A 27963-nucleotide genomic window follows, 5' to 3' on the forward strand; every position below is an offset into this window, starting at 1 on the left:
TACTTCCCCCCACACCCCTAGGCAGGCCTGTGGGGCCCAGGCTGGCTGGTTGGGGACAGGTGTCCTGGCCCAGCTGCTCTCCCTTGTCTCCCCCACCTGTCAACCCAGGGGGTAGGGAGCAGAGGGGGAGGGGAGAAGGAGGAACCCCTCAGCCCTGTCACCTGCTCCCAAGAATGAGGCCCTGGTTGTAAAGTGTAGCAGAAGGATTAAGAGTAGACAACAGGCAGGACTTCCAACACAGAGGAAGTATAGCCCCAGATCACGGGAATAGTAAGGAGAGCTTGGTAGGCAGAGGTCCTAGCTGGCAGAAATCAGAGGGGACTCAAAGAGTGTCCTGATGAAAGGGTGAGAAACTGAGTATTGATGAGGCACATGAATCTGGGGGCATATATTTACACAGTCATGTTCAGATACTGCCCCCCATCTGCTAGGGCCCCCCCTCCATCTGGCTGGGCATCTTAGCCTCACCTGGCACCTATCCTGAAAGCAGCAAGCTAATCCTGTAAGAGCTGCCTGGCTGGCTGCCTCAGCAGGCCCTCATGGCCACGCCGCCTGCCCTCCCTTGCCAGGGGCTTAGAGGACTGTCCTTTTGAGTCAGAAGGAGACCCAGACACTACCCTGAGCGGCCCCTTTAAATCCTTGGTGGCTTCCTGAGGTCGTGATATCTCTAGGAGGATTTGCTTTCCCTGATTGGATTGGCCTCCTTCGGCCCCCTGCCATAATTTAGATGGATGCTTAACTCTACCTCCCCTTTGCTTAGAGTTGGTGCTGTCCACTCTGAGGGCCTGGGCCTCAGGCCCCCTCTCCTCTCACCTTGCCCTCATGTTTCATTATCTTTCAACCAGAGCTGCTCTGCTGTTGTTCTTTGGAAGAGAAGAAAGGCTCTTATTGCTTAAAATAAGGGAACAAACCACTACCCTAAAAGAGAGTGCCCTTCTGGGACTGTCCATTGCCTGTCTCTCTATTCTTTTCAAGCTATGCTTCCTTTGGCCTGGGGCCCACACCCCATCATTACCCCATACCCTCATTTCCATGGGAAATCCCTCCCTTGGTCTAACCATCAGTCTACCTGCTGCAGTGGCAGGCAGCCCAGACCCAGCACTGTGGCATTATACTCACCCCAACGGCTCTTAGCTGACCCGCCTCCAAGGCCCCAGCTGTCACTTTCACTTCTGTCTCTTGAGACCCCAGAGGGAAGTTGGGTGGGGAGGTGGAAGGTGACAAGTCCCAACCGTCCCAACCGCCCCCAACTCTCCTCAGCCTAGGAGGCTTCTGATGGCCAGGGGACCCTGTCCACCACTCTCATCTAGATGACTAAAATGGGAGTTAGGTTGCAGTAGAAGGGTGGGCTACAGAAGGAGGGATGGCTGTTAGATAGCAGGAAGGACTTCCTGAGATAGGAGACCACTACTGAGCTTCATTGTTTCAGAGGGTATGTCTGGAAGTGTAAATACTAGAACTGGACAAATGGAGGTCAGACTTCAAGGGAGGCAGGGGACTGGTTATCTGCCAGCTGCCTTTGGTTGGTGTGCGGTGCCAGCACCGTGCCTCCCCCCCAAAATGTCACCAGCTGCCCATGCTTGGTTAGATGCCTTCTGACAGAGCAAGTTTGAGCCCCAGAGTCTTGGAGTCCAGGGCTTCAGCCCTGAGAAGTCCTGTCTGTAGTTTTGCATCTATCTTGTTTTCTATACTAAGCCGTTGTCCTGCATTCTGCACTCTCAGGGGTAGATTTTAGAAGTGGGAATAGAAGCAGAAGTAAAAGCCCATTCCGTTATCCTGCTGCTGCTCCAGTATTGGCACTCAGGAGGGGAATGAGATTCTTCTTCTGGGGAGCCCCCAGACAGTAGGGTGGCCATAATTACCTACCCCACCCCCCAACATCCCTGCCTCTTGGGGTCTTGTATGAGAGTAAAAGACTCAGTTGGATTGGGAGCTCTAGAGAGTACCTCTGGGGGTGTTTATTAATTCAGGAATGCTTTCTGAAAGAGAAGGGTAGGACTGGGTGCTAAGAACTTCACTTGGGATCCCTAAGTACCCAGGGTTATTGGGTTGGGGAGATATAGTCCTGGAATGGGAAGTTGAGCCTGAAGGAATAAGGTCAGAGAGATTATGCAAATTCCTATGCAAATAAGTGACAGTGAGTCATTGCTGCTCTACCTATTAGGGTGTGGTGTGAAGCCAGGCTCAGGCTTGGGTTCCAGAACTGACCCTGCCAAGGACCATGACAGTGACCTTGGGCCAGTCACTGCCTGGTAACCAGGAGTAAGAGGCCCCAAGCCCTGGCTCTGATGGGCATTTCAAGTATGTAAGGGGATTGGGATGGCTGAACCCTTGCCCTGAGAAATCCATGTGTGTGCTGTAGTCACCTGGCCTGCCCTGGCCGTCTGTGAAAGCACCTCCCTCTCCCCATCTCTGCTCTCTCCTTGCCTCCACATTGCCCCTTTCCACCAGCTGGAGGAAGATGGACATAATGAGGCTATCTCATCTATAACTTCTCCATGGAATTGTGGACCTCTCCAGAGAGCACAGGGACAGAATGTCTGGGCTGGAAGGGTACTTGGGTACCTAGTCCACCGCCCCCCTACCCCACCCCCCTAACCCCCCATTTTACTGGCTAGTGGAATGAAGCCTGGAGGAGGCAGTGACTTGTTCAAGGTCACTCACACAGCAAATTAGAGCCGCAACAGGGACTAGAACCCAGACAGCTAGAATCTTAGCCCACAGCCCCCATATTTCCCTGGGCTAATCATTGCCCTACCTCACCCACCCTTTTCTTGCTAGGATTCAGTCTCATTGTCCCCAGATCCTTCCTAAGAACAGGCTGGATGGCTCTAGGAACACAAGGGGAGTGCCTCAGAGCCAGCCCACAGGCCTCCAGGGGAAGGCCAGAGCCTGGGTGGGAGGTACTGGAGCCCCAGGGCATGGGCAGCAGCAGGGGCAGCCTGCTGTCTCCATAGGGAGCTGTGTAGCCCATAGCTGCCACAGGAAGGATGAGAGCTAGACTACAGGAAGGACAAGCTGGGGTGGGGAAGCAGTATAGGAGACTCAGGAGACAGCCCCCCACCCTCAAGGCATCTCCTGGGTAGGGAACAGGATGACCCCATCCCAGGAGGTTTGCCAGGGAGGGGAGGGCGGGAAGCCTAGGGTGGAGCTCTGGAGAGTTGTCCAGCGGAAGCGGTGGGAAGGGCTCTGAGCCCTGCCTCCCATACCGGGTGCTCCCCTTGGCAAGTTGGTTCCTGTCCTTTAAGCTGAAGCTGCTGAGGCTGCTGCGCCCACTCCCCACTTGTGTTCCTAGGATGCCTGGGACCTGAGACCATCCCCGCCCCAGGCCCAGCCTTCCTGAACTGGCCCTCTTCCCCCCAGCCCCAGGCCGCCAGCCCGCCCCCAGGTCCCCTGTCGGTGAGTTAAAATTAGCTCAGTGCCCAGGCTAAAAATAGCCCCTGCCCAGCCCTGAGGCTGCTGGGGTTGGGGGAGGGGAGTCCCTGAGGAAGGGGGAAGATGATGGGAACCAGGAGTTTGAGTAGTGAGCCTGCTAGACAGAACCTTAAAGAGAAGCTTGGGGCTGGAGACCCTAGAGGAACCCTGTGGTAAAAGGAGAAAGGCTGCCATGTTAGGGGAGGAGGGGAGGAGCTGAGGGATTGGACAGTAAAGGGAGGCCAGAGAGTGGCCAAGGGACAGTGGCAAGGGGGGTGGGGGACAGGGACAATGTGAGACCCCAGGCACTGCCCTCTCTTGTTAGACATGGAGTAATACCCCTACTTTGGGGTTAGTGCAGTGTTTGGGAAGGAAAGGCTTCCTATGCATACTCCAGGGGCTATGAACCATTGAAAAATGCCCCCAGACCCTCTTGCCAAGGCTACATCTCTGTGTTTATGGACAGTCACTGGGTTCACTTTCCTACTCTGTCCTCCAGAGCTCCTCTACATGTGTCTCTCTGCATAGAGGAAAGAAATCCCTGGGCTAAGGTTCAGAGAGAGAATGACTAGGAAAGCCGGTGCTGGGCTGGGAAGGGAGGCACTGGCCAGGGGATTGAGAGAACCCTTGGCTCAGAAGATTTGGGGAGTCCTGGTCCAAGGTCCTCATCTCTGCTGACTGTCAACAGAGCCCAAAGCCTCAAGAGCCAAGATGCTCCTTCCTGGGCCCAGGCTGGCCCTGATCCAGGTCCCAGAGAGCCCCTATGACGCTCCCTGCCCTGGGTGGGACCTGCCCCTCCCTTGTCTGTCACTTGGCTGCACTGCAAGTTCTGAGAGGGCAGGATGGTGTCCTTTCAAATTATGCCCCTGTGCCTGGCCCTCCAGTCAGAGTCCTGGAAGCAGTTGTTGGATCTGCTGCTTGTTCTCTCCCTGCTTCTCTGAGTCTTTGTCTGGTCCTCTGCCTTCTTTCTCTGGCCCTCTCCTGGTCTGTGTCTTCTTCTGTTCCACACTGCCTTCCTCTTGGGCTCTACACCTCTTCTCTATCTCCTTTCCTGTGTCTGTATGTCTGTCCCCCTCTGCCATCCCCCTCTGTGTGTCTGCCTCACCCACGCCTCCTCACTCGTTAGTGAGCAGGCTGCTTGAGGCCGCCTGACTGTGGGGGTGACAGGTGGATTGGATTGTCACCCCCTCCCCCAGCTCCTGCTGCTTATTTCATGCCCTGCAGCCCAGCCACAGGGAAGGGGCGGAAGGAGGGATGACAGCTGTCTCCAGCGCCTCCTGCCTTCCCCTCCAGTCCACAGCCTCCAGCCCTGAGCAGCCTGGGAGGGAGAGATGAAGGGCCTGCTTAACGAGAGCACCCTCTCTTAACTATGTGGAAGAGCAGGATGGAAGCCCATTGCTCTGTGACAGGAGGCTGTACACTGAGCCTCTCTGGGCTTCTGCTCCATTTTGACCTGCACTGATGTGGGAGCTTTGGAAATAGGTGCCTTCTTGCTCCTCTGAGTCTCTGGGCCACTGGGATAGAGGGCATATGTGGGTGGAAAGGTATGTGGGAGAAGGAGAGGTGGACACTCCCCTGACAGTAGCAGGAGAGAAGGAATGTAAGTTACCCATCAGAAAGGACTTCTGCAGCTCCCCAGGAAGGGCAGACATGCTCAGCCCTGCTGCAACTGCAGCTCCAGGGAGGCTGCCCTGGCCGATCCCCCACCTCACCTCCCCCAGCTGGCCCTAGGCCACCCTCACACAGGAACTGAGATAGCATCATTCTGAAACCCAAGAATGGTTTGAATATTGCTCAGGTACCAAGAGGTGTTACACTGGGGGGAGGCCAGGACCGGTTTCCCCCATACCCCCTCCAAACCAAGACCCTTTTTAGTGCACATGTGCTTATTGTCTGTATCTAATTTACATATAAATACAACTAAAAGATTCCCATTGGGTTAGTAGGTGAGCTTGAAAAAATAGCTGTCTTTGCTTCCTTCTGGAGTCCCTGGGTGGTACAAGTGGCTAGACCATTTAGCTGCTGACCAAAAAGGTTGGAGGTTCAGAGGTACCTTGGAAGAAAGGCCTGATGATCTATAGAGCAGAGTTCTACTTGACTCCCATGGGGTCATCATGATTTGGAGTTGACTTGACAGCAACTGTTTTTTTTATTGGTTTAGGGTCCTTCTGAATCTCCCAGTCTCTGGTCCCCTCAGCCCCTCCTCCTTGGCCTGCATGAGCCTCCTGCCCTACATCCTCCCTGTTCTCCATTTTTGGAGGTTTCTCTGCAGCCACCCATCTCCAACAGAGATGAGTCTATGCCTGCCTCCCTGGGCCTAGCCCAGCTCCCCTCCTTCCCTCTTTACTCCTTTCTCCATCAGGGAAGGCCTTACTTCTGCCTGCCTCCTTACAGCCCCCAGGACGTCCACCCTGCCCAACCCTGCCCTGCCAGCCTTGGCTAGGAGTGAGTGGGTGAATCACAATCTGCTATAGCCTTTGAAGGGGAGCTTTTGGTGACACAGGTGCTGCCAGCCCAGGGAGTCACAACTGTGGCCTGAGGTCAAGATTGGGTGGATCCTGGGGCAACAAGAAGGAAGGCTACCTTGCCCAACCCCCTGTTTCCATGGCAGCCCGAAGTCCTCCCAACCCCTGGTTCCAGATACTAGACATAGTGAAGGAAAGAGGGTTAGAAGAGAAGCACCCAAGGACCAGGTTATCTGGGAAGGCTTCCTAGAGGAGGAGCAGTCTGTGAAGGAAAAGAGGAATGGGACCAGGCCAGGCTGAGGAGGAAAAGGGAGTCTCACATCTGGAGAACAGATGCCCAGGCCTCTGGTTCCTGGCATTTGGTTAGGTAATTAGGGAAAGGGCTAATTAAGGAGGTCCAGGTGTTCATTAAAGTCTCTTTAATTGGGTAGGAGGGAAGCTTGGACAGGACAGGCCTCTATACCTTGGAAGGGGTCAGTTTGGGGTCCTTTGTGCCAACTCAACTTCCAGCCACCCTTTCTTTCACAGACAAGGTTGAGTTCATGTTCCTGCCCCAGACCTTGCAACAATGTGAAATGGATAGCAGAAGGGAAAAGGTGTTATTTTAACAGATGAGCCTGCTTTGCAGGAGAGCTCTTGGTTAATAGGAAGAAGGACTGCTCAAGGCAGGGGCGTCTCCTCTGGCAGTCTTGGCACTGAAGTGGGAACAGCAGTGGGGAAGGGGTTCTGGGGAAGCATGAGATTATGAAAAGTGCTTTGGGCTGCCTTGACAGGGAGTGAAGATAGATGGAGCCTGGTCTCTTTAACCCTGACTTTCCTCTTGCACAGGATGCTCAGTGGGTCTCTGTGGCATCCCTGCCTTCTCAGCCCTGATCCCTTTTGCATCCCAGCTCCCCCAGCATGAGGCGGGGGTGTGGGGGGGCGGTGTAGGAGATCAGCCAGGGAGCTGGTTGCCAGGAGACAGTTGCCTGAGCAACCCCATCCTCTCCATCTCCATGTGCTCAGGGCTGCTCCTTAGAAGACTTTAGAGCCTCACCTTCTGCACCAGCCAGCCCAAGAGGGAGGAGGGTTGAGGACTGGGTTGGCAGAGGTGGTTGGAGGGTGGATGGTATCTAAACAAACTAACTTCAGGGGCATCTAGGAGAGGAAGAGTTCTATCTCCACAGGAGCTAGAGTGAGAGGGAGCTGATACTGCAGCAAGATTGATGGAGGTTAGACTAACAGAACTTTCCATAGGATCACAACAATAAAACTGTTTCCTGAGCTCTTCTTTATGGGAGATAAGAGTAGTGAAAAAGTCACCTATGTTCCTGCCCTCATGAAACTTCATTCTCCTAGGGGAGCCAGGCATTAAACAGAAGCACAGAATTGTAATTATTTATAGTTGTGATAAATGCTAGAAAGAAAAGAGCAAATAATTGGGAGAACCAAAGACATGAGGTTAGACTGCAGGAGTGACTTCCCTGAGGGTCATGAGAGCAAAGAGAGGACTTTCCCCATATTTGGAGGAAGAGACATTATTGACCATAAGCTTGATAGAGGTTAGATCTTAGCAAGAATTTGCTTTTGAACTAAGGACTGAGAGAGACAGTAAGAGGGAGGGAAGGTAGGTGCTATAAGCCAGAGAGTGTAGTAGTTACTGCATTTACCACTCTAGATTGGGGTTTACAAGGCCAGGCCAGAGAATCTTGTTTAAAAAGCCAACTTAGTCACCTCCCTTGCCCCCTGTGTGCTCCCTCTTTTACTACCAGGCCCATAACACTGTAGCTGTAGAAAATACAGCATTTGGATTGCACTGGAAGCAAGACAGCAGAAATCCTCAGAGGGAGCCTTTGTAGTGGGGTTTGCCAGAGATTGGATTCACAGGCAAGAAACAATGTGGCTGGAGCTTGTCTGGGCCCAGGTGTCTGGTGGACAGCTAGGACTGGCTGGACTTGTGTTGGTGCTGTCCCAGGGTGTGTGTGAGGGCAGATGGTTAGGGGCCCGTGGAGTACCTTGGGAACAAGGAAAAGAGGAAGAAGGTGCTGGGGTGCCTCTCTGGGGAGAAAAGTGAGAGGGATGAAGATTCGAATGTGGAAGAAAAACCCCTTCTAGGAAGGAGTGAGCTGCCGTGTTTTTTGTGGACATCTACATAGAGCAAAAGCTCTCTTTCCAGCTGGGCTGGGGAAAGCCTAAGGGATGGTCCTGGCAAAAGGAAAGTGTGTGTGTTTAGGAAGTATTTCTGGCTCTTCCAAGTCCACAGATTCCCTGTCTTTCCCTTCCCTTCCATGGCCAAGAGGCCAAGGTCAGACCTTTGCATCTGCTGTGGTACCTTGGTGGCCACGTTGATTGAAGCTGGAAAGGCTCCGGGGAAACTCAGCAGCAGCCGTTAGGAATGGGGGGGGGGTGTTTCCCTTGTCTGTCATCAAACATTCCAGTGACACCTCTGTCCATGTTGTTGGTGGTATTGGGAAGATCAGACAGAGGTTAGAGCCTACTTCTTGGATTCTGCAGCAGGATTTCTGGGCAGGGTCTCTGTGGAGGGGTACCCAACCAGAATGGCTTCAGAAGTCATGGGCCCCATGCTCGCTGCCCACCTCTAGCATCTCCCAGAAAGCTCCATCTGGTGCAAGGACTCCTGAAATCTCAGGACTAGAGGAGCCCTGAGGGTTTCTCTGGTGCCTCCATCCCACCCTGGATCTCTCCAACCCCAGAGGAGTGTTCACCTAGCCTGTGTGGGCACTGCCTGTGCTTGGGATCATGCAGCCTTTTCTGGCTCAGGCTGAGCTGCCATCACCATGCCCCTTCTCTTCCAGTGGTACCTCCTGGAGTTGTGTGTGCAGGGGCTCTTTTTCCCATCTTGACTCTGGAATTATAGCTGTTCACCCAGTGGCTATAGGTATGCTAAGATGGGGTCCCTCCTCTTGGTGCCTGTGTCTCCCTGGCTGCCAGCATCCTCCTCAGTGTGTGTCTGTCAGCCCTATGCATTGTGTACTTCAAAATGAATAAGGTTGGGAAGCACTACTCTTAGGCTGGGCTTGGAGTCTAGACTTGGGGTTACTAATTTGGCAGGTGTTCACTCAACACATTCTCTGCACCAGGCTCCAGAATGGGGAACACCATTCTAGGCCAGAGGGTCAGCTGGTGAGTCCAGGTGTCTCCATACCAGTCTGGGTCTGGGGAGAAGATGGAGGGTAGGTCTGTAAGACCCAGACCCTTAGAGAGCTCTATGCACTCTGGCCTAGAACTTGAGAAGCAGTAGTATGGAAAGAGCCTGGACCAGACTCCTGAGCCCAGAGTGCAAGCATTAGCCTGTGCCTGGCTGTGGCAGGCCGTCATCTCAGATAGCTGCCATTTCCTCATTTGGAGAATGGGTTTCAAATGCTGCCAGCCCCTCACATGGATGCTGCGAGGCTGGCTAATGTGCACTGGGAGCAGCAGGGCTGGGGGTTGCATGGGCTGACAGACCTCTTGTGACCCTCCCTTCCTAGGAGGCTGTACAGAAGGTGTCCTATAGACCATGAACTGAGCACTGGTCCCAGACCGTTCATGAACACAGTGTAAGGTGTGCCAAGACCCATCACCCAGCGAGCCCCTCCCCTCCCTAGCACTGAAGATCCTTGGAGAAGATGGGGAGGAAAAAGATTCAGATCCAACGAATCACTGATGAGCGGAACCGACAGGTGAGGGGGTTATGGGGTCACACAGAGTGGGTGAGGGCAGGGAGCTGGTTTCTGCCTTCGTTCTTTTTAGGCACCCCAAGAGGGCTTCCTGGAAGAAGGGGGCGCTAGAAGCTATTATGGAAGGGGAGGGGCTGATAGGGGAAAAGAGGACCCCTTACATTTTTGCAGCTCTTGGAACCCTGTGTCCCAGGACTCCTAGATGGTCCTTTGGACCCACCTGGGAGCCATGTGTGAGTCTTAGGCCGTACCTGGGCACCTCCCCCTTTTCCAAGATGAATCCTTCCCCTCTTCTCCCCAAAGGATACCTTCCTGGGCTCCTCCCATGACCTCTGCCCAGCTCCCAGCACAGAAGTGTGGATTTCTTTTCATCTAAATCCCCTCCCTTCAGTGAGTTGACTCTGAGCTATGTCTTGGCCATGTGTTAATAGAGGGGTGCTGGCCCATTCTCTCCCCAGACCAGAGGCTCCTGAGGGCAGGGGCTGTGTCACCCTGAGAGTGGGGGCTCCTGAGGGCAGGGGCTATATTCTGTTGCCTGTAGGCTGGGACTCCTGGGCAGGCCTTGACTGAGCCAGACCTGGCCGCCCACCTGCCCGCCTGCAGGTGACATTCACCAAGCGGAAGTTTGGGTTGATGAAGAAGGCATACGAGCTGAGCGTGCTGTGCGACTGCGAGATTGCACTTATCATCTTCAACCACTCCAACAAGCTGTTCCAGTATGCCAGCACTGACATGGACAAGGTGCTGCTCAAGTACACGGAGTACAATGAACCTCACGAGAGCCGCACCAATGCCGACATCATTGAGGTGGGCCTCCACACACATGCTCTACCCTCCTGCTGCAACCATACATACAAGGCCCACATGACATGTACACCGAGACTGCCTGTGCATGCATATGTACATACCTGCTCCTCCGAACCCTTTACCTGAATGCACATACACACAAACCCGCATCCTCTTATATAAACGCAGGGCCCGAGGAGAAAGGAGAGGCAGCATAAGTGAACAGGCCAGTGCCAGGGCCTCCTGGCGGTCATGTGGGGTGACCACACCAGGTCGTCACTACCCCTAGCTGTCTCTGCAAGTCTCTGTGTCCATCAGGCATGACATAACATCTCTCTGCTCTGTCTTCTCTCATGTTTTATTTCTGTCTTTGTCTCTTTGTCCCTTCTCCATTTTTTGGTTTGCTCTGACTCCCTTTCTTTCTCTCCTTCTTTGTTTCCATCTCCTACTCTCTGTGGGTCCTTGTGGCTCTATTTTTTGTTTGAAAGAGGGCTGACATTGTGAGCTGTTGAAGGACACAGGCTTTGGAATCTAGCTCTGGTCTTTACTGGCTGTGGGCAAGTGGTTTAGCCTTCTTGAGTCTTGGTGTCCACCTCCACATATAGGGCCAATGTCTTCTTTGAAAGGTTTTATGTGAATTGAATGAGGCAGCCCAGTTTCTGCTTCTCACACTGAGATATGCCACTTTTGTGCCAATGAAGAGGCTTCCCAGGAAGCCACTAGCCCATCTTCCTGGAGTGAGAATTTAACTCAAAGATTTAGAGGAAATCAGGGAAAACGGATTTTCTCTAGACTAGAATAAAAGATTTATTTTAAAAACAAAGCATGTGATCTGTAGATATTTTGAGTATAGGAGAGGGTAGCGACAGCCTTGGGGTCTACTCCAGACTTACTGAGTATACCTCTGCATTGTTCCGATCACTGCAGTGGGTGTGTGTGAGATGCTTGAACATGAGGGCAAGGGCAGTGTACAGGGGTAGCCCACAGGAACTCAGTATTAATGCTTGTTCCCTCCTTGCCTTTCTACGTCTTATTCTCTGCCTCTGTCTCCATCTCTCTCTCTCCCTGTTGCCACCAGTGTGTCCCCAGAGACTCCTTGCTGCCAGGGTCAACCCCTCTTCTCCTAAGCTGAGATTGGGGATTGAGATGGGTAGAGCCAGCCCTGACTGCCTTCCCCTGGGGAGCCCTCAAGTGCCTTCTGACCAGCATTCACCAAAGGGTGGTCAGCCCCTCAGCCTCTCCCCCATGGAGCCCCTTCCCCACCTGACACCTTAGAGACACATTGTCTCCCTGCCAACTGCATCCAGTGGGTTAGGCTCACCTCACAGGTGACCTGGCCATGTTGATGCCTCCTCCACCAACCAGATCTTCATACACTGCCCAAAGAGGCTTTGATAATGGGGATGGGAAGGTAACACTGAGGAAGGGGGCTGGGGAGGTGCTGGGCACACTGAGGAAGGAGGTTGTTGGAAGAGAGTATGGGGGAGGGTCTTAGGAAAGCATTAGAAGGACCTCACGGGAAGCCGGTGTGGGAGGGACTCTCACCCCACTGACAGCAGTGCGGTTACAGACCCTGAGGAAGAAGGGCTTCAACGGCTGCGACAGCCCGGAGCCCGACGGGGAGGACTCGCTGGAGCAGAGCCCCCTGCTGGAGGACAAGTATCGGCGCGCCAGCGAGGAGCTCGACGGGCTCTTCCGGCGCTATGGGGTGAGCCCCACTCACTCTCTCTCTGTTGGCCCCCCCTTCCGGCCCCTCCCCCCAGGCGCTGCACAAGAAGCACAGGGAATGTGAGAGCCCTGAGGTGGACGAGGTGTTTGCCCTGACCCCCCAGACGGAGGAGAAATATAAAAAGATAGACGAGGAGTTTGATAAAATGATGCAGAGTTATAGACTGGCCGTGAGTAGTCGCATGGAGCAGAGCCTCCCTGTGATGCATGGTGTGGCTTTGCGGCCCGGCCCTCTCAGCTGCCTCTGATGGATGTCCCGCTCTGAGCCATGCTGGGGGCTATTGGTGACCACTGAGGAATCTCTGACCTTGGTCATGATAAACCTGTGACCCTTGCTGGATTCATCTTGGATGGATTATAAACCAGGACTGGCCTGGAGAGTGTCCCTCACCAGCAAGCAGTGTGTAGATGTGAGATTCTTAGATGACAGGAAAGTAGACAGAGTGCTCTTTGTCCAGATCTTTTCTGGCAAGAGGGCCCCTTGGGCTTGCTTTGATATCCCCAGCTTGGGACATTCAGTAGTATTGTTTAGGGAAAACAAAGACTGCTAATGGGGATAGCAGTGAGGTGGAGGTGAACTCCCTATGCAGCAGCCTGGAGAGATGAGAGACTGCAGGTAAAATGATGTCCCTGATCCATGGCACAGGCCTTTAACTGCTGTGTGTGTGAGTTTGGATCTGTACTCAGGGCCTCTAACGTGTTCCTGTGTGTCCTGCCTGGCTGAGGACTAACCCACCTCCACTTGGAGGTTCCAGGTATCCTTGGTCCTGTCTGCAGTGAGCAGAGCTGTGTTCCCATTCTCTGGGCCAGAGCTGGGTCCCCAGAGCATCTCCACCAACATTCTTCCTTGCTGGGAGTGGCAGGCAGCACTCTAACAGGGCCCAGGGCAGAGAGACTGAGCTGTTGGCCTGAGGATGCACAGCCCAGAAACTGGAACCTCTGCCTGCCCTCCCAGGCAAAGTGGGTCTAGGGTGAGGAGCTGACTTGGCCTGACCCTGCCCCTCCATCTTTCTATCCAGTCAGCTGTCCCGGCCCCTAACTTTGCCATGCCTGTCACGGTGCCCGTGTCCAATCAGAGCTCACTTCAGTTCAGCAATCCCAGTGGCTCCCTGGTCACCCCTTCCCTGGTGACGTCATCCCTCACGGATCCTCGGCTCCTGTCCCCCCAGCAGCCAGCGTTGCAGAGGAACAGTGTGTCTCCCGGCCTGCCCCAGCGGCCAGCCAGTGCAGGTGAGTCGACTGGTAGATGAGTAGGTGAAGTAGAGATGAGACAAGATGGGGACTTGGGGATTCTATTCTCAGTAATTACTATTTCCCTTTCCCCACCATAGCATTCTCCCATTTGTGTGGCTCTGGAGGGATGTGACTATGACTCCTTCTCCTAGAGTCCTTTTGAGTCCCTTCCCCCTGTTGAGTCTTCAGTTTGGAAGCGGGGAATCCTGTCAGTTCATCATGGTTCTGTTTTATCTCCAGGGGCCATGCTGGGGGGAGACCTCAGCAGTGCTAACGGTGCCTGCCCCAGCCCTGTTGGTGAGTACTACTGCTCTTCTACCTGGCGATGGGGTAGGGCCTGCCTGCTCAGTGGCCCCTGGGGTCCAAGAGTCCTGATGGACCTAGATAGGAGGAGAGTGAAATCCCAGGGCTTAAGTTAGATAGAGTGTCAGGATTTTCAAGCTGGTAGCAGTGACTGGTATGGATGATCAGAAAAGATGTAGGCTCAGGGGATTCTGGGCAAAAACTGTAGGAATGGACTAACATTTCTAGCTGGAAGGCAAGATCCAGGTTATTTCCAGTTGAGTGGGGAATATTTGGTTGAGATCTAGAGGATGAAAGTCTGGTTTTGGCCAGATGGACAGTAGGCCCAGACAGACAGAAATACACATGTTGTACATACATGCATGTGTATGTTCTCACTGTCATGGAAATATCCAGGCATTACCTGTGCATTTGTGATCATATGTCCATAAGCTACAGAGGAGACACTGCTCCCCCCACCCCAGCAGCTGACAGCCCCTCCTGCCCTGTGCCGTTGTCCAGCTGGGTGACTGTGACTTCGAATGTCACCATTGACGTCACTCTGACATTCCTGCCATTCCCAGAGTGATCCCGGAATTGGGATGGAGGTGGCCACACACTTCAGGGCACAGCTTACTTTTAGGGGATAGGGCAAGGTGGAATTTCTGACTGCAGTCACCCCCATATGTCTAGCCTTCAGAATCCCCCAGCTCAGCCTCAAGTACCTTATAGCACCTCCCTGGCAGTAATTGTGTACTGGGGTCAGAAAACTAGGGAAATGGGTGAGTATCCCTCTGTCCAAGGAGAGGGCCAGAGAAATGCCCACCTTGAGCCCAGCAAGTGGGATGTGAGTAAGAGCCCTGGTTTGGCTTCTAGCCAGCTGTGTGACCCTGGACAAGTCACTACACTTCTGCCAACCAGGCCTTAAGTTTCCTCTGTAAACAAGGCTAATAATACATGCATTGTCCAGCTAGTGAGGTTATTGTGAGGATTAAATGAGATAATGTGTGTGTGAAAGCCCTTTATAGACTGTGGAGTGTGAAACAAATGTAAAAGATAGTTATTATGGTTGTTATTACCAGTCTAATTATGGCTGTGTTATCAGTGCCCCAGTGCCAGTAACACTACCACCACCAGTGAATGGCTCGTGACCCTGGAGCTGTGAACCACTTGTCATGTGCTGATCCAAATCACAGCCTCCCCAGCTCTTGGGGAGGGAGTGGTCCAAGTGGTTGATGATTGGTCCTGGTGACCAGGAGCCTCACTGAGTCCCAGCCAGATTCTAAGCTGCCACCCCTTCTCCATCCTGGGTATCTGTGGGTTGGCTCAGTCGAGGGCATATTGTGGGATCTGAAAGTGCTGGCCTTACTACTCGTGCAGACCGAAGGAGAGAAAAAGTAGGGAGAGGACTAGTCACAGAAGTTCTTGACTTTTATGGGGGACGGGAGGTAATGATTGCCCCCACCTAGCCCCATCTTACATAGCATAGAGGTAGGGAGCTGAACTCAGTGATTCAGGAGTAAGGGGTATTCTTCTCTTATTCCCAAAGCAGGATAATTCAAGGGGGCAGTCAGATAGCTGAGCACCCAGTCAAACCCTAAGCATTCTTTGAGAGGGTCTGGATGGCAGGGGTGAGGGCATGGGGTCAATTAACAGGGCTGAGGGCTGAGGTCTAGGCCCGTGCTTTTCCTTTTATCTTCATCTTTTCACTTTTCCAGGGAATGGCTATGTCAGTGCACGGGCTTCCCCCGGCCTCCTCCCTGTGGCCAATGGCAACAGCCTCAACAAAGTCATCCCTGCCAAGTCTCCGCCCCCACCTACCCACAGCACCCAGCTTGGAGCCCCCAGCCGCAAGCCCGACCTTCGGGTCATCACTTCCCAGGGAGGAAAGGGGTTAATGCATCACTTGGTGAGTAGATGTCTGGGCTGAAGAATGTAGGACTGGAGAGAGAGGAAAGAACAGACCTCTAGCAGGAGAGGTGAAGGTTAACCAATGGTTAGGATTTCCAAGTGTGGCTTTTCATGAGTACCTTATTCCCAGGGGACCTAACAAGAGGTTGGGAAACAGAAGTACCAGTCTCAAGGACAGTAAAAAGGAACAGGAAGTGGGAGAGAAGGTTCTATGATGAGGAGGGTGATGGGAGAGCTTTGCTATCACTGCAGGAGGGTTGGAAATGAGATTGTGAAGATTTCCTTACTGGTGGAGGTTGGAGACAGCATCCTCTAGAAATCATCCAGGACTGAAGACCTCTGTCCTTCTTGGGGCAGGTTGTTTCCTTAGTTTCCCTCTGTCTCCTTATGCCTTTTCCTGGGGAGAACCATCCTGTTCCTCTGCAAAGAGGTGGATGGAATGGCTGTAGGGGCAGGGGTGGGGGCAGGGAGAGAGGCCAGAGACTCAACTATCCCCTTGGTTTTATTTCTGCTCCCAGACTGAGGACCATTTAGATTTGGTAAGTGTCTGTGAGATGTTTGCTGTGGCTTTGAATTCTGGGTCAACCCATTGCTGTGCAGTCACCTAGCATGGAATATGTGTGTGCCCCTGTCCTTTTTCCTGTGTGTGTAGTGTGTGGGTTTGTTTATTTGGTTACTTACCAGGAGCTGTGCCTAGTAGCCAGGTGGGATACAGAGGTGAATAGGGTGGAGATGCAGGGGTTAGACATGCATGTATGTGCACCTGTGTTTACATGGTATCTTTGTATGGTGCTGCATTCATGCAGATAACACCTTCTCTGTGTCTTTGTTGAATGTACAAGGAGAGTGGGCCAGCCCCAGGCCTCAGAGGTCCCACCCTGATTTGTCCCAGGATGCCTAGCTTAGGCCCTTGGACCATGGGACTGGATCTCATCTCCCCTCTTAACACCACTGAAGCCCCTAGAATTTTCTTGGAACCCAAAACAGGGACCTCCTTAGGAGGGATGCCAGCTGGACAACAAAATTGATTTTCCAGGGGGAGCTGAGGCCAAGCCAAGGCCAGAGTCACCCTTTTCAGTGGGGAACTTCCCTACCCTCCCTCTGTCTCCTGTTCACAGCCCACCTCACAGGCACTTGGAGCCACACATGGCTGTTCTTTTTTTCTGTCTCACAAGCTTACTGTCCTCTCACATACCCTCAGCCAGGAGTGGGGTGGGGGGCTTCTCTCTCCCCAACTCCCTGATGGGAGGCCAGAGAGGCTGGAAAAGGCAGGCAGGCTTTGGCGGCCAACACGGCAGCAGTTTCGGCCCCAGAGTGGAGCTGGAATAAATAAGTGACTCAGCGGCAGATGGAGCTGACAGCCCCACACACGTGTATGCATACACGCAGGCACACGTCACGCCAGGCCCCACATTCCCCTCACAGATGCCAGCATGTTTCTACCAGGGTGTGTGCTACAGTGTGATGGATGAGGAGTAGACTCCAGAGGGACTAGGCAGGAGAAGAGTGGTGTCTATCTCTTCTCTCACTCTGCCCGAGGAGACTGGACCTGGTGTTGGGGCCACAGGGCCAGCATACGTGTCTTCCAGTTTCCATAGGTGTAGAAGTGAATGAATCTATGTGCATGTTTCTCTCCATAGATTTCAGTGTCTCTGTGAATGCACCAGTGTGTGTTTGTGTATCTTTGGGGGCTTCCATGTTAAGGGACTCCACCTTGGCCTTGGGATCCAAGGACCCCAGCCCAATGTTGGGATGGAGGGCCAGGATAAGGCAGCCCACTCATCTGCCATCCCCTGACAGACACTTCTCTTCTTCTGCAGAATAATGCCCAGCGCCTTGGGGTCTCCCAGTCTACCCACTCACTCACCACCCCAGTGGTTTCCGTGGCAACACCAAGTTTACTCAGCCAGGGCCTCCCCTTCTCTTCCATGCCCACCGCCTACAACACAGGTGAGTGTTCATGTGGCTGATGTATGAGTATACTTGGGCTTGGGCATTGGAGGGACCAGAGAAGGAACATTAGATAGCCCCTGGGGGAAGCCCTGATTGGTAAAGACTATTAATTTTGGTGATTTCCTACCTAATTAGGGTTGCTGGACTTCACAAATAAAAATATAAGGTGCCTGATTAATTTGAATTTCAAGTGAAAAAATAATTTCTTAGGATAAGTATGTCCCAAATATATTCTTATGCTAAAGTATGTCCCAAAGGCAAACACACATACACTAAATAATTATTTGTTGTTTTATCTGACATTCAAACTAAACTGGGCATTTTCTATTTCTAATATAGGACCTAGTGGAGGAGGGAGCCCCAGACCCTGTCCTCAGAGAGCCTCCAGTCTGAGGAGGAAGTAGGACAGAGGTGGGCTGAGCAGATGATTCAGGCAAACTAAGCTCTAGACTCTAGGATCAAGGAATGCGGAGGGGGACATGATCAGTTTAGCAAGGCTTTCTGGAGGAGAATGAAGGAATGAGGGAGAGAAGAGGCAGGTAAGGTGAGGAGGCCAGAGGAGGAAGCATAGTTAGGGTAGATTTTTCCAGATTCTTAGAATAGCCTTGCAGGGACTCTAAGGCCAGGTAGGGAAGGAGGAAGGGTGTCTCTCATCCTGATGATGCTGTGGTGGTGGAATGATGAGGAAGAAGGAAGGAAGAAGTCTGGTGAAGGGGGATCTGAAGGTGAAGAGTTAGTTGAGGACACAGGAAAAGTCTGGGTAGAATTCAGACAGGACACCCAGTCCCAGGCTATCATGGGCCCCCAGGGCTGTCCTGGTCTGTGTCACCCACTCACACCTGCCCAGGAACAGTCTGTGACATTCTCAGCCATCGTTGCCTGCACTTCAAGCTGCTATGTGAGGAAGGACTTCCCAATGGAAAAGGCCTTGTCACCTTGTTCCAAAACATTTATGTGGCTGTGAACCTGGGCTGTTTCCAGCCAAAGAGACCTCTGCCTTCGTATGAATGCTTTGGGTTAGGGATATTCCTGTGATGAGATCAGACTGGACCAAAAGGCCCCAAAACTCCCCCCCAGGTCATCACCCCAGAGTTGAACCATGCTAGGTTGCAGACACTTAATACAAATGCCCACAAAATCCCACCTCCTTATGTGTGTAAAGCCAGACCCAGCCCCATGCTTAGGAAAACCTCTCATGGCAGGTAAGAGAACTGGAGGAACTGCCTCATGGTAAGGGGCCTGACTCTAGCATATGGGTCTGTGTCCAGGTCCTCTTCCTCAGGTGTCTTTAAGTCCCTTGTTCCTTGCATGTGCACCCACTTGTGTACTCAACAGGTTACCACATCCTCAGGCAGTTTCTGAGAGAGCTGCTTCAGATGGCTGTGCCCTGGACACTGTCTCCTCATCTGTGCAAGATGTGGGTGGACAAGAGGGCTCTGAGCTCTTCCAGCCCTGCCATCTGGGATTCTGTGGCCCGCCTAGAACAGCTGGCTTCCTGAGAATAAATAGGTGGGGTGAGAGTGGTGGCGGAGGGCTGCACAGATCACCTTTTGGGAGCTGTCATCATTTGGGAATCCCACAGTGGTGGGTTTTTTGCAAAGTCTGAGCTACTGTCTTCTTGGGTCCCATTGCCAGTCTTTTTGAAGCCATAGAAAGATTGGTTGGTGTCAGAAAGCCCAGAACAGGCCCTCAGCAAAGCCACACTTTAGACTCCTGTCAGTCTGATGTGAAAGCAGGTTTTGATCTTGGGCCTGTCGTTGGTGCCCTGCTGGAAAGTGTGTGGGATTTCTCACATCCTCTTAGAAACCAGGGGCTCCAGTTCCTTTTGCCACAAGAGTACTTAGACCTCAATTTAAATAGCAGGTGTTTTCAGGTGACCCTAGGTGTATAAACAATACCCCAATGATCACATTGCTGTTCAGTTGTTCACTGTTTATAGTCCTTGGCCCCAGTTCAAGTTCCAGCTAGGGGTGATTTGGCTTATGGTAATGTCTTGGGTAAGGAATGGACCTGGCCTCTTGTTGACACTGGCTGAGAGGTCTGGCTGTGGTCACCTGGGAACAGACCAAGTAGGTTGCCAGGTGGCCTCTGGGCTACATTCCTCCTGGCCTAGGGGAGCCAAGCCTACTGATAGATAGGGCTGGAGTGTGGTGGCAACAGCACGGAACTGGGAGTTGTGTCTCTACCATTCACTCCCTGAAGGGCCTTGGGCAAGGCACTGCACTGTCCTTGTTTGTAAAGTAAGAATTAGAAATATTTGATCCTAGGTGTACCTTTCTGTCCTTAGTCTGCTTTTTAAAAATATGTGTATCAGAATCCTGGCTAATGTTACAAGACCAGAGACAAGTATAGACCATCTCTGAGGTGAGATTTAAAGGTGGTAAGGAGACCTACAGTCTCATCTTGGCTGTGCTTCTGGCTTTGTCTGTGACCAAGGCAAGTTGTCCCATTTGTAAAAGAATGGTAATAATAAGCTAATCTTTTGAATAGTTAGTGTATGCCAGATTCTGTTCTGCATGCTTTATGTGTGTTAGCGCATTCGATCCTCACAACAGCTGATTGATAAAGGTAGGATTATTGCTTTCAGTTTATAGGCAAAGGATAAGCAACTTGCCCAAGTTCACATGACCTATAGGTGGAGATAGCCAGGAAGTTTGACCTCATAGCTCATGCCTTTAACTCATTGCTGTATTGCAGAGAGAATACTGCCTTCCCTGTATAAAAACACAAGACCAGAGTAAATGACCCCCGCGTAGTAACATGGGTGTGTAGTGTTGGGAGATGTATGCTCCTCTCATCACACATGCCCTCCCACCATCACAATGCAATCTCCCTGTGTTCCTCAAGGACAAAATTGAACTGTCCCAAATAGGAAGCAACATGAAACATACCAAAAAGCAAACTCACTGCCATTGAGTCAATTCTGACTCATAGCGACCCCCTTTGGATTGCCAAGGCTGTAAATCTTTACAGAAGTAGATTGCCTCATCTTTTTTCTGCGAAGCTCCTGGTGGGTTTGAACCAGAGACCTTTTCGTTAGTAGCCAGATGCCTTAACACTACACCACCAGGGCTCCTTTGAAATATAATTAAAAAAAAAAAAAAAAAAAAACCAAACTCACTGCCATCAAGTCGATTCCGACTCATAGTGACCACCTTTGGGTTTCTGAGGCATTAAATCTTTATATGGAAGTAGATCGCCCAGTCTTCCTTCCACAGAGTGGCTGGTGGGTTTGAACTGCCAACCTTCTGGTTAGTCGTCAAATGCCTTAGGCACCGTGCCACCAGAGCTCCTTCTGAAATATAATCCCAAAACTAAACTCACTGCCATCGAGTCAGACCTGACTCATAGCGACCCCCTCCCTCTTTGGGTTTCCCGGGCATATCACTATGGAAGTAGATTGCCCAACCTTCCTTCCGAGGAGTGGCTGGTGAGTTTGAACCACCAGCTTCTGGTTAGCAGTCAAATGCCTTAGGTACTACGCCACCAGAGCACCTTTTGGAATATATAATAGTGCTGTGTAAATTGTGAGACATTTCATGGTTCTGTTTATTCTGTAACAGTATAAACATCACAGTTTCTTCATTAAGATAGAAATTTTTAAAAATAACGAGTGCCTTCTCATGGGGAAATCTGCCAGAATCTTGGTCAGTTGTGCCCCAGGAGTATTTGCCTTACAGCTTCTCCGCTTTTGAAGGCACTTCTTCTTCCAGGGCAGGAGCTGTGGGGCAAATACATGTCCTTTGTTGTGTTTGTGTGTGGACACAGGAGTGCAAACCCGTGCTGCTTACTTATGTATTAAAAATCTGTGGGAGACTTGGGGACTTCGCAGAAGGTGAAGTAGTAGTTAAAATAATTGGTTTCTGATGTCCTGATTTACCTAGCATTTACTGTGACTCTTCTCTACCTCAGAGAGGCACTTGAAGACTTGTTTGAAGGGATAACAGTTAGACATACATTGTTATTATTGTTGGGTGCTGTCAAGTTAATTTCAACTCATAGCCACCCCATCTGACAAAGTAGGACTGGATTTTCTAGGCTGTAATCTTTACCGGAGCAGATCACCAGCTCTTTTCTCCCGCAGAGCACTGGTGGGTTCTAGCCGTCAGCCTTTCGGTTAGCAACCAAGCCTTTAATCACTGAGCAGCCAGTGCTCCTTAGACATATTAGATCTTTCCTATTAACTTTTTGTTTTTCTCTTCCTGTTTGTTTTTAATTATCATTATAAAAATGATACCTGCACATGGTTTTAAAAAAAAGTTATATACTGTGATCCTAGTTCTGTATCCCCAAGATAAAAATCAGTAGCTTGTGTGAGCTTCCATCGGTATTTTCTCTGCTTACACAAACATTCCTGGGTCTATACTGTTTTTTCTCCCCCATATAAATGGACTGCCTCTCATTTTTCTATTTACTTTTGGTAGTCATCCTGGAAATTTCTTCAGAGTAGCAGGTGTAAAAGAACATACCTTGTTCACTTTTGTCACTACATAGTATGCTATCATATGTTGCTGTTAGATGCCATCAAGTTGGCTCCAGCTCATGGTGACCCTGCGAGTCCTGCGCCATCCTAACAGTTGTTGCTATGTTTCAGCTCAGTGTTCTAGCCACTGTGTCAGTCCATCTCGTTGAGGGTCGTCCTTTTTGCTGACCCTCTGCTTTACCAAGCATGATGTTCTTTTCCAGGGACTGGCCCCTCCTGACAACATTTCCAAATTACATATGACACAGTCTCCATCCTCATTTCTAAGCAACACCAACATTATAATTCAGATGTATCAATTCTTCTCCAGTCTTCTTTATTCATTGTTCAGCTTTTATGTGCAGATGAAGAGGCGACTGAAAATACCATGTCTTGGGTCAGGAGCACCTTAGTCCCCATAGTGACATCTTTGGTTTTTAACACTTTAAATAAGTCTTTTACAGCAGATTTCTGGACTCCTGCTTTCATGAGCATTGCTCGTGGATCCAAGTAGAATAAAATCCTTGACAACTTCAGTATTTTCTCCATTTATTGTGGTGCTGCTTATTGGTCCAGTTTTGAGGATTTTCGTTTTCTTTATGTTGAGGTATAATACATACTGGAGGCTGTAGTCTTTGATCTTCACCAGTAAATGCTTCACGTCCTCTTTCAGCAAGCAAGGTTTTGTCATCTGCATATCACAGATTATTAATGAATCTTCCTCCAATCCTGATGCCGCATTCTTCTTCTTATAGTCCAGCCTCTTGGATTATTTGTTCAGCATACAGATGAATAAGTATGGTGAAAATATACAACCCTGATGCATACCTTTCCTTATTTTAAACTATGCAGTATCCCCTTGTTCTGTTCAAATGACTGCCTCTTGGCCTATGTAGCACAATTAAGTGTTCTGGAATTCCCATTCTTCTCACTGTTACCCATACTTTGTTATGATCCACACAGTCAAATGCCTTACACAGTCAATAAAGCAGAGATAAATATCTTTCTGGTTTTCTCTGCTTTTAGCCAAGATCCATCTGACATCAGCAAGTGCTAATGTTGTTATATGGATGGCCATACCATAATATATTTAATTAAGACTCCATTGATAAGAACATGCTAATGTGTTCTGGTTTTTGGTTTCATGGTTTGGTTTGTTTTTTGCAAATAATGCTGAAGTGAATTTCCATGTGTGTGTATGTGTGTGTGTATATATATCTTTTTCTAGTTTTTTGAGACTTTTGTATAAATTCCCAATGATAGAACTGCTAGGTCAGAGGATATATGCATGTTATATTTTGATAGATATTGCAAAATTGCTTTTCAAAAAATGTAAACTCCCACCTACAGGGATGAGAGTGCTTGCTTTGCTACACCCTCACCCACACTGAGTTTGATCATATTTTCTACTTTTTGCCAATCTGATGGTTAAAAAATAGTACTCATGCTTATTATGATCTTCATTTCTTTCACTGTGAGTGCCACCTTCACTGACTTTTGATGGGTTTTATTTAATTACTCACGTCCATCATTAAATACTCCCCTCCCCTCAGGTCCTCTCCCTCCCACTCCAGGCTTCTCCTTCCTTATTTCCCCGTGCAGATTACCAGTTGACCAGTGCAGAGCTCTCCTCCTTACCAGCCTTCAGTTCACCTGGGGGGCTGTCACTAGGCAATGTCACTGCCTGGCAACAGCCACAACAGCCCCAGCAGCCACAACAGCCACAGCCTCCACAGCAACAGCCGCAATCACAGCAGCCACAGCCACAGCAGCCTCAGCAGCCGCAACAGCCACCTCAGCAACAACCTCACCTGGTCCCTGTGTCTCTCAGCAACCTAATGTGAGTTTTAGGGAGGTTTTCCATGTGCATGCATGTTTGGGGAGGGAGAGTTGAGGAGCAGGTGGGAGAAGAAGGGTCCTCCTGAGAGCTGGGTTCCCTGCAAGGATGTCTGTCACCAGTGGACATCCTGTGAGGCAGCCCGTGGTCACCTGTATAGGCCTAGGAGACCCATCCTGATTCCCTTCCCCCAGCTAACCCCAGGGTGGGGGTAGGGTGACCCTGGACTGCAAAAGACGACAGAGGTGGGATAGACAGAAAACTAATCTTATGTATTCTCCTTCTCTTCCCTTCACTGACCTTTCTCTTCTGGTCTCTCTGTCTTCATTTGTTTCTCTCTCTTCCTTCCTCCTACACCCTGTCCTCCCACATCTGTCTGTCTTCTCTCTTTCACTCTTTGTCCTGTGACCTCCTATCATGTTTTCTGTCCCTCACCCATTCTTGTTTCTATCTCCATCTCCATTGCCTACCTCCAGCCCGGGCAGCCCACTGCCCCATGTGGGTGCTGCCCTCACAGTCACCACCCACCCACACATCAGCATCAAGTCGGAACCTGTGTCCCCAAGTCGTGAGCGCAGCCCTGCGCCGCCCCCTCCAGCTGTGTTCCCGGCCGCCCGCCCTGAGCCTGGTGATGGTCTCAGCAGCCCGGCTGGGGCCTCCTATGAGACAGGGGACCGGGATGACGGACGGGGAGACTTCGGGCCCACACTGGGCCTGCTGCGCCCAGCCCCAGAGCCTGAGGCTGAAGGCTCAGCTGTGAAGAGGATGCGGCTCGATACCTGGGTACTGTAGCATCACCCCTCCTGTCTATCAGTGTCTGCTACACCCAGGGACCACCTCACGTGTCCCAACCTGTCATACCACCTACCTGAGAGGCCTTGTGCCCAACTAGCCCTTCTACCAGCCCTTTTGTGGCAGCACCAGTACCCTTTTCCCCCATAAAAGCCAATCTCCTAACCACCATCTCCAACATCAGTCCTTGTGCTCAGTGGTTTCCCTTCAGAGGTGGCCTGGCTACTGAGTTCTGGTCCTACTGGGGAGAAGGGAGTGGGGGGTGTACACCCCATAGCCTGGGCCACCCTCTCTCACCCCCTTCTCCATCTCCTCTCTTCACAGACATTAAAGTGACGATTCCCACTCCCCTCCTCTCAGCCTCCCTGATGAAGAGTTGACAATCTCACCGCCCACCCCTCCCTGTCCTGGGCTCTTCCCGCTCGACCCCACTTCCTTACTTGTGCTCCATGTCCTGTTGACGGTTACATTTGTGTATAATTATTATTATTATTATATTATTATTATTATATTTTTTTTGAATTTGGACTCTCGCTTTGGAGAGGGGGATGCTTCCATCCCCTCTTTTTACACCCCCCACCATTTTCACTGGCTGGGGGGGTCTCTTTTTTGCGGGAAGGGGGGGACACTTTGCACGTTGTTCACATATGCTGCAGGAGGGGGTGGGGAGCCCGACAGGCCTTGGGAAAGGACAGGTGCTGAGCCCTGCACGAAGAGCCCTCCCACCCCATCCCCCAGATAGAGGGAAATAACCAAAAAAACCTACCAAACAACAAAAAAACATACAATAGACTGAAACCCCAAAGTTGACTTGATGAGTGGGTTTGTGTTTCAGGGGGAAAGTAAGCAGAGGTTCTGAAATCAGAGGCTCTGCTTCTGGGCTGTTCATGTGGCCACAAGCACGTGCCACAGAATGCCCCAAGTGCCCCTGCACACACACAGGACACCCACTGATTTCTCCTGTCAGCTGTGCCCCCTAGGTGTGTGGGTACTGGCTGAGAGGACTGCCCGGGAATCAGAGGCTAGGGGGAGGGGCTGGGGGTGGAGACCCCTCTCGAAGCACATTTGGAGAGAAAGACAGAGAGCCATGAGGAGAGGGCTGAGGAGGGGCAGTAGGGCTGGGGCAAAGGGTGAACCAGACCCCTGCCCTTCCCTGGCCTTTCCTCTAAAATATACAGTGCAATAGCTCCCCGTCCCTCAGTTGCCACCAGCCCTGTAAGCTGGCCACAATGTGCAGGGAGAAGTGGGGAGAGGAACTCCAATGAGGTGGCTCAGTGAGAGTCAGCCTTGGGCTTCCCTAGGGGCCTGAGGAGCAGAAGGGAGGCAGGTGCACCCCAATAACTTTTTCATTCAGGGGCAGGTGTCAGTAAGGGAACTCCTTGCACGTACACATACCCAGAGGAGTGGACACTGGGATGGTCTATGGGGGCCAGAGTAGAGGGACAGATGAGGTCTGTGGAAGGCCTGCCTCCCTGATGCCTCCTTGGTCCCTCTTTCCAGCCCCTCCTCCCAGCTCCTCCACTCCTGACCCCACCTCCCTGCTCTTGGCACCCTCATTGTCTCGCTACCTCCTGTCCCACTACCCCCAGGCCGCATCCCACCTTCCTTCTTGGCTACTGTAATTGTAAATAGCAACCTTTGGAAAAAACGTTAGCGGTGTAACAGTCTAGGAAACTGTGTTTTTTTTTTTTGTTTGTTGTTGTTGTTGTATTGATATGAAATGAGATTCTATTTTTGTCAAAGTATATTGTAATAATAATGACTCAAACGGCCCGTACTGTACAGACGAGATTCTTCTGCTGTTGTTCTTGCTCCCCCCAACCTGAGTCTGCCTCTCTCTTCTGCCTCTTCAGTGGGGGCAGTGGTCATGGGACCCAGGGGCAGCCAAAGCATGGGGTCCCGAGACCTTGGGCTGCATCAGAGATCGAACTGGAGGGGGCAGGTCCCCAGCCCCCTGTCCACCACTACCCACCCACTCCTGCTCTGAGGGACCTGGGCTGAGGTGACATGGGCAGGCAGGCAGAGGTCTGTCCCAGTCCTTCACACAAGCCCATTCCTCTGCCCAAGGGGTGCAGCCCTCCCTTGGAGTTTCATCTTGGTTGGAGAGTAGACTTAGACAAGGCCCGGTTTTGTGGTAAATGACTGTCTTTGCCCACCACTATGACCCAGCCGCTTGCAGTATTCTGACACTTGATGCAGGGAAGGACCCAGAAGTAGAGGGGTGTTTGGTCACACAGATAACTGAGTGTGTTCATGAAGACATCTTCTATTTATGTGCCCGAGTGTACCTTTGTATTTATGTGTGTATATGTGGCTGCATGAATGTACCTTTGTGTGTGTGTGAGCCTGTCTGGGTATGTGTGAATTTCTATGTGATTTGAGCCCTGAGAGCATCTCTGTAACTGTGTGCTGGATGTGACTGTGTGTGCTGGATGTTTACAGAGGGACAGGTGGCTGTTCCCAGCCACACAGCCCTGGCTTCCAATTCTGTGATCCTCCTTCCTAAACCCCACTCCCTTTTCCCCTGCTCCTTTATCTGTTCTCACCCTCCACTGAGATGTGTTAATGCTGCAGTTGGGGGGATCTGGTAGTTGGCCCTTTCTGCTTCTTCCTACCTTCACCCTACCTCTCCCAGGGCTTCCCTTGGGAACCTTTGCCTTCACTCACAATTGTTCACTTTTAGTCCCACACACCTTTACACACAGTCCCCTTTCCTGGAGTGCCCTCTCTCCCCTGACAAGACCGCTTTTTTTGTGTGTGGTAATAACTGCCTTTGCCCACCTCTATGACCCAGACTCTTAAGTATTCTGACACTTGACACAGAAGTTCCTCCCTGAAGCTTTTTCTTTCAGCAAGCAGTGATCCTTCCTTACTTGCAGCTTAATCCCCACACTGATTGGGCACCCAGCATGTCCAGTCTTCCCTCATCTCCTGCAGGTTTCTGGAGGAGTTTCAAGAATTGATGAGATTTGATCGGGGCCTTGAAAGAAGCCAGGGTGTGGTCTTGTGCATGTATGCATCCTCAGAGCCTTGCCCAGTGCCTGGCACAATAGGCACTCAATAAATGCTGGCTGGGTAAATGAATGATTGAGTGATACGTGCTCAATAAACATTGAATGACTGGCCTTCCCTTCTCAGGCTGTTCCTACCACCAGTCAGCACAGCTTTCTAGGCCTGAGCTTAGCCACCTTTAAACACGAGGTGGGGGTAAGGGCCCCTGCAGTTCATGGTGCAATATTCACCAGTTTTGCCCTCTGCCTGGTAATGGCAAACCTGGCTTTTGATTACCATGTGTGGATGTGTGCGTGTCCTTCTCTGTCCCTGGGGGCGGCAGGGGCTGATTTGTGAATGAATGTGTGACATTTCTGCAATTCAGTATCTCAAGGCTTCTCTTGGGGGTAGGGGCTCCTGGCCAGCCAGATGAATGAGTCCTTGGGAACC

At 51.3% G+C, this 27963-nt stretch overlaps 1 protein-coding gene across 1 annotated transcript; it reads left to right on the forward strand.

Moving 5' to 3' along the window:
* The first annotated feature begins 9487 nt into the window (after positions 1–9487).
* Positions 9488–24522, forward strand: MEF2D (myocyte enhancer factor 2D). Its single transcript, XM_007948434.2, has 10 exons — positions 9488–9541; positions 10142–10345; positions 11895–12032; positions 13072–13282; positions 13526–13582; positions 15286–15476; positions 15997–16017; positions 17299–17428; positions 23496–23733; positions 24207–24522. The coding sequence occupies exons 1-10, from the start codon at positions 9488–9490 to the stop codon at positions 24520–24522; spliced, it is 1560 nt and encodes a 519-aa protein (XP_007946625.2).
* Positions 24523–27963: the final 3441 nt, after the last annotated feature.

The sequence above is a fragment of the Orycteropus afer genome, unplaced genomic scaffold (assembly GCF_000298275.1).
Source record: "Orycteropus afer afer isolate SDZICR_OR568_19922 unplaced genomic scaffold, OryAfe1.0 scaffold00217, whole genome shotgun sequence".
Taxonomy (NCBI): Eukaryota; Metazoa; Chordata; class Mammalia; order Tubulidentata; family Orycteropodidae; genus Orycteropus; species Orycteropus afer.